Here is a 5,629-nt window from a genome sequence, read left to right as displayed (position 1 = left end):
CAGACTGGGCAGTCACTTCCTTTGTAAACCCTAAACCCTAGACGCTAAACCCTAAACCCTAGACCCTAAACCCTAGACCCTAAACCCTAAACTCTCGACTCTAAACCCTAAACTCCCGACTCGAAACCCTAAACCCTAATTCAAATCGAACCCCGACCGCAGCATCCCCAGTCACAAGCCCACCTCTAAACCCTAAACCCTAAACCCTAAACCCTAGCCTAGTGTGTGGGGTTGCAGGTGGCTGGAGGCCCTGCAGCAGGAGCATCTTTTCAGGTGTACGTACACCTCAAACCCAACAAACAAACAGCAACGCTGCCTCTTGTAACTGCAACAGAAGGCATTATTCGTGTGGCTGGCTCACTCAACGGCGTAAACCCTAAACCCTAAACCCTAGACCTTAAAAAACCCTAAACCCTAAACCCTGAAACCCTAACCCTGAATTAACCCTAGGCCTTCGTACCCGTGACACCTACTTGCCTTTCTTGAGGGTTTAGGGTTTAGGTTTGGGGGTTCCCGCACGCTGTGAGGGTTTAGGGTTTAGGGTTTAGGGTTTGCTTGCTAGTAGAAGGACTGATGTAACAAGGGTTTATTCGGCTACAGTTTCCGCGCAGTGAGGGTTTGACTGTGCACTGCGTCCCTAGGGTTTAGGGTTTAGGGTTTAGGGTTTAGGGTTTGTTGTTCAGGAGTTGTTTAATTGTTTATCTGCATTTTCTCTTTCGTCTCCCTGGCCTTCAAAAGGTGCGCGGGCATTCGCTCAGCTACGCCTCACCCAAGAAAGCAACCTCAACCCGTAAACCCTAAACCCTAAACCCTAAACCCTAAACCCTAAACCCTAAACCCTGAGCCCAAGAAAGCAAGCTCAACTCGTAAACCCTAAACCCTAAACCCTAAATGTTAAGCCGCCTCGACACGGCAGTGGGCAGTGACACCCTCTTCTGCTCCAAATTAGGGTTTAGCGTTTAAGGGTTTAGGGTTTGAGGGTTTAGGGTTTAGGGTTTGGGGTTTGCAGCGGTCTAGAAGGGACTGCCGACTTGCAAGTAGAGAAGGAAGCACTAATAAATGCAGCAGGTATGTGCCGAGCAAACCCTAAACCCTAAACCCTAAACCCTAAACCCTAGAAGACCCAAGGGACGGGATATCTGATACCGCTTCTACTACTACTACTGCTGCTGCTGCTGCTGTTGCTGCTGCTGCAGGAGCATCTCCGGTGTACGTGCAGCTCCTCTCAGTTGACTGGACGTCGGAGCCCTTTGCAGCACCAGCAGCAGCAGGAGACACTGCAGCAGCAGGAGGAGACACTGCAGCAGCAGCAGGAGACACAGCAGCAGCAGCAGGAGACACTGCAGCAGCCGCAGGAGACACTGCAGCAGCAAAGCAACAACTAGTATCAACTGCAGCAGGAGCAGCAGGAGCAACTGAAGCAGCAGCAGATGTAGCAGCAGCAGCAGCAGCAGCAGCAGCAGCAACAGAAGGGTTTACGCTGCTGCTGCAGCTGTCGGTTCCACCGCAGCAGAAGCTGCAGAGACAGCCGAGCGCCTCCGATGTCTTTCTTGAAATTATCCTCAGAATTATAACCCCAGTTGCTTTCTTATGGTGGGCTGCTGCTGCTGCTGCTGTTGTTGTTGCTGCTGCTGCTGCTGGTGTTGTTGCTGCTGCTGCTGCTGCTGGTGTTGTTGTTGTTGCTGCTGCTGCTGTTGCCGCTGCTGCTTCTGCGCGTATGGCTGTTGCTGCTACTTCTTCTGCTGCTACTGCTGTTGAGGCTAGTTCTTCTGCTGCTATGGATGCTGCTGCTATGGATGCTGCTGCTATTACTGCTGCTGCTATTGCTGCTGTTGCTATTGTTGCTGCTGCTATTGCTGCTGCTGCTATTGCTGCTGCTATTCCTGTGGCTATAGCTAGTAGTCCCGCTAAGCGCGCAAGGAATGCCCTACTGCTGCTGCTGCTGCTGCTGCTGTTGCTCTTGTTGCTGCTGCTGCTGTTGTTGCTGCTGTTGCTGCTGCTCTGTCTGAGCGGAGTGGCTTACTGCTGCTGCTTCTGCTGCTTGCTGCTGCTGCTGCAGGTTGTGCATGCACTGGCTTGTGGGGTTTCTGATTCGCTTTGGTTGGCTCGCTGCCTGCCCGTTGCCTTCGGATCCCCTCCTAAACCCTAAACCCTAAACCATAAACCCTAATCCTGCTTGGCTCTGCCGTGGCGGTTTCATTGGGAGAAGAAACCCTAAACCCTAAACCCTTAACTTAAAAAACTTCAAAATACCCTAAACCCTAAACCCTAAATAAATAAAACCCTCGTTACTTGGGCTGTTGAAGCGCCCCTAGGGTTCAGCGATTGAGAGGCTGCCTTAGGGTTTAGGGTTTAGCTGCTGCTGCTGCTGCTGCTGCAGCAAGAAGGTGTTTGCTTCCCGCAGCAGCTGCTGCATGTCTTCAAAGCCGCACAAAGCCGCCCCTTCTTCCACCCCAACCCATCTGCAGCAGCAGCAGCAGCAGCAGCAGCAGCAGCAGCAGCAGCAGCAGCAGCAGCAGCCAGCAGCAGCAGCAGCAGCAACAACAGCAGCGGCTGCTTAGAAGAGAAGCGGAATTGTTTGTCGGCGCACGAGCCAAGAAAGGGTTTCCTAGGGTTTAGGCTTGCTAGGGTTTAGGGTTTGTTAGGGTTTAGGGTTTGTTAGGGTTTAGGGGTACCTGAAGTCCGTGTGCTCTGCTGAGAGACTAACAGCAGCATTAGGGTTCCGCAAAACCGCTAAAAAGTAGCGGCTTTGCTTAGGCTGTCCGTTGGCCTCATAACGTAGATCCTGCACAAACCCTAAACCCTAAACCCTAAACCCTAAACCCTAAACCCTAAACCCTAGGTGCGCCCTAAAGCCACTCGAGAGGAGGCTGAAGCCCTGGCAAGAAATGCAGCAGCAGCAGCAGCAGCAGCAGCAGCAGCAAAACCCTAAACTCTCAAGAAGGAAAGACAGTGGTGTCTGCTGGGGGGCCGCCAGAGACGAGGGTTTAGGGTTTAGGGTTTAGGGTTTACCCTGTAGAAGGCACTCATAACGTTTAAATCTTTAGGGTTTAAGCCTGACTCTTCTTTCGTCTCTCTGATAGCCGCAGCAAGGAAGTCCTCCCCCTCATCCAAGTGCCCTGCAAACCCTAAACCCTAAACCCTAAACCCTAAGCCCTAGAAGCTACAAGCTAGAAGCAAATGCTACGCATACTCAACGCTGGGTTAGGGTTTAGGGTTTAGGGTTTACTCAGGGGTACGCTTGCCTTTGGGAGGCGACCAGTGATAAGGAGCATACGATGCCTTCAGCAGCAAGAACTCTGGCTTTGCTGCTGCTGCTGCTGCTGTTGCTGCTGCTGCTGTTGCTGCTGCTGCTGAAGTGCTGCAGAGCCGCGCTATAAGGAGACCCCCTGCCCTGACTGTCTCGTCTAACCTGAGCAACGCCAAACCCTAAACCCTAAACCCTAAACCCTCAATATCCTTGTAGCAAACTTGCATTCGCAGTGTGTGCTATGTGTTATAGCTGCTTCAGTGGCTTAGGGTTTATGCTTAGGGTTTAGGGTTTAGGGTTTAGGGTTTAGAGTTTAGAGTACACATTGCCCCTGTGGCCTCAGGGGTAGTCGTGGAGCCCATGTAGAGCAGTGAGATTAATGGTTTAGGGTTTAGGGTTTAGGGTTTAGGGTTTAGGGTTTGGACGGCACACTGGGCCTCCTCACATCGTCGCTGTGCTCTTGCTGCTGTTGTTGCTGCTGCTGCTGCAGTTGCTGTTGCTGCTAAGGAAAGGCAGCAGCAGCTTGTTGTGTCTTTAGGTACCCATTAATGTTTTGCATGTGTCTCAGCAGCAGCAGCAGCAGCAGCAGCAGCAAAACAACGGGGCTGCGGCTGCTGCTGGAAGGCTCGTGCTGCTGCACCCCACATACTCTAGAGCTTTTGCTGCAGCAGCAGCAGCAGCAGCAGCAACAGCAGCACAAAGCGGGGCTTGGAGTTGGTTTTATTTTATATTTTAGCAGATCGTAGCGCGAGACGCTTATTGAGGTGTACATACACTAGAAGATGCCCGCAGCAGCAACAGCAGCAGCAGCAGCAGCAAGAGCTGCTGCTCGTGCAGCAGCAAGCAGCAGCAGCATTTGCAGCAGCAGCAGCAGCAGCAGAATATTTGGTTTTCGTGGTGTTGTGTCTGGGGGTTCATATTTCTTGAATAAGGGTGTGTCTCCGCTGCAGCAGCAGCTGCAGCAGCAGCAGCAGCAGCAGCAGCAGCAGCTGCAGCAGCAGCAGCAGCAGCGGGCTTTCAGCACCGCAGCAGCTTTTGACTCTCTTTCTGCTATTATTCAGAAGGAAATAGCTCATGAGAAGTCGCAATATGAAGAAGACAAACAAATTGCTGAGTTTTTAAGTAAAAACAGCTGGAAGCTTCAGGAAAAAGATAATGATGTTCTCGTTACACTAACTAAAGAAGTCGATGGTAAACCCTAAACCCTAAACCCTAAACCCTTAGAGTCTTGTCCTCGTTACACTAACTAAAGAACTCGATGATAAACCTAAACCCTAAACCCTAAACCCTAGAATGCAAACCCTAGGCTGTTAGAGTGATGTCCTCGCTACACTAACTAAAGAAGTCGATGGTAACCCCAAACCCTAAACCCTAAACCCTAGAATATAAACCCTAAACCCTAAAATGTAGACCCTAGGCTGTTAGAGTGATGCTCTCGTCGCGCTCAGTAAAGAACTTGATAATAATTATAAACCCTAAACCCTAAACCCTTAGAGTGATGATAACAGAAGATGTCGATTGTAATAAACCCTAAACCCTTAATATGTAATCCGAAAACCCTAATCTCTGAAGTGGATTGGGGCGCGTTGAAACCCTTAACTCTAAACCCTAAACCCTAAACCCTCGTTTAGTGTGTAGCTATATATCTGTTGTTTATTATTTGCTGCTGTTGTTCCGATGGTTTAGGGTTTAGGGTTTATAACATGAGGGTTTATAAAATTAGGGTTTAGGGTTTTTATTCAAACCCTCTTTCTTCATTCTCTCTCTCTCTTTCACCCTTCAACCTCCAACCTTCACGCTTCACGCTTCAGGGTTTAGGGTTTAGGGTTTAGGGTTTAGGGTGTATTAGGGTGTATGATCAGGTCGGAAGGTAACAGTAGAGTTCTCATGCATGCAGCCGAGCGGCGGCGAAGAAGAAGAGGGTCTACAGGAGACAGCTGACTTTACTGTCTCCATTGAAAATGCACAGGGCAGCGGTCTACTCTTTTATTGCTCGACATCTTCAGATGAAGATACACCCGGCTCAGCCTTCTGCATTGGACAGGTCGCCTATACACTCAACGCATGCACTGCCTAGCTAGCTAGGCGGCTAGTTATCTGTATATATCTATATATATAAATGTATATATATATGTATATATATATATATATATATTTATATGTATATGTATATTTATTATGTGTATGTATATATTGATGGCTGAGTAGCTATAGCTAGCTATAGATAGATTGCTGTATATATACATTTATATATTTATATATATATTTGTAGTCTGCAGACCTTCGTTTATTTGTTTGTTTGTTTGTCTCTTTGTTATTTTATTTATTTATTTATTTATTTATTATTATTTATTTTTTATATACTATCGCTTATATATA

General features: G+C 48.7%; 3 protein-coding genes across 3 annotated transcripts in view; 2 read left to right on the top strand and 1 right to left on the bottom strand.

Moving 5' to 3' along the window:
* Positions 1–1,899, top strand: part of EAH_00057880 (hypothetical protein, conserved) — a gene marked incomplete at both ends in the record, with an annotated part of 2,314 nt that extends 415 nt beyond the window's left edge. Inside the window, 5 exons of the mRNA XM_013397380.1 lie at positions 566–575; positions 684–790; positions 1,010–1,068; positions 1,197–1,593; positions 1,896–1,899. Of these exons, the coding sequence (XP_013252834.1) occupies positions 566–575; positions 684–790; positions 1,010–1,068; positions 1,197–1,593; positions 1,896–1,899 (577 nt within the window). The remainder of the gene's footprint in view (positions 1–565; positions 576–683; positions 791–1,009; positions 1,069–1,196; positions 1,594–1,895) is intronic.
* A 28-nt stretch (positions 1,900–1,927) lies between these two features.
* EAH_00057870 (bis(5'-nucleosyl)-tetraphosphatase (asymmetrical), putative) lies at positions 1,928–3,612 on the bottom strand (the record flags this gene model as incomplete). Its single annotated transcript, XM_013397379.1, has 5 exons — positions 1,928–2,138; positions 2,676–2,785; positions 3,013–3,119; positions 3,240–3,412; positions 3,575–3,612. 5 exons carry the CDS (start codon positions 3,610–3,612, stop codon positions 1,928–1,930), a joined length of 639 nt encoding a protein of 212 aa, XP_013252833.1.
* A 420-nt stretch (positions 3,613–4,032) lies between these two features.
* On the top strand, positions 4,033–5,327 carry EAH_00057860 (mitochondrial glycoprotein domain-containing protein, putative; the record flags this gene model as incomplete). The annotated part of the gene is made up of 2 exons (XM_013397378.1): positions 4,033–4,441; positions 5,113–5,327. The coding sequence occupies 2 exons, from the start codon at positions 4,033–4,035 to the stop codon at positions 5,325–5,327; spliced, it is 624 nt and encodes a 207-aa protein (XP_013252832.1).
* Between the last annotated feature and the right edge of the window lie 302 nt (positions 5,328–5,629).

This window comes from Eimeria acervulina, genomic scaffold (assembly GCF_000499425.1).
Source record: "Eimeria acervulina Houghton genomic scaffold, Eah_scaff1273, whole genome shotgun sequence".
NCBI lineage: Eukaryota > Apicomplexa > Conoidasida > Eucoccidiorida > Eimeriidae > Eimeria > Eimeria acervulina.
The sequence above is the reverse complement of the archived record's forward strand: the minus strand, read 5'-3'. Positions and strand labels throughout refer to the sequence as shown.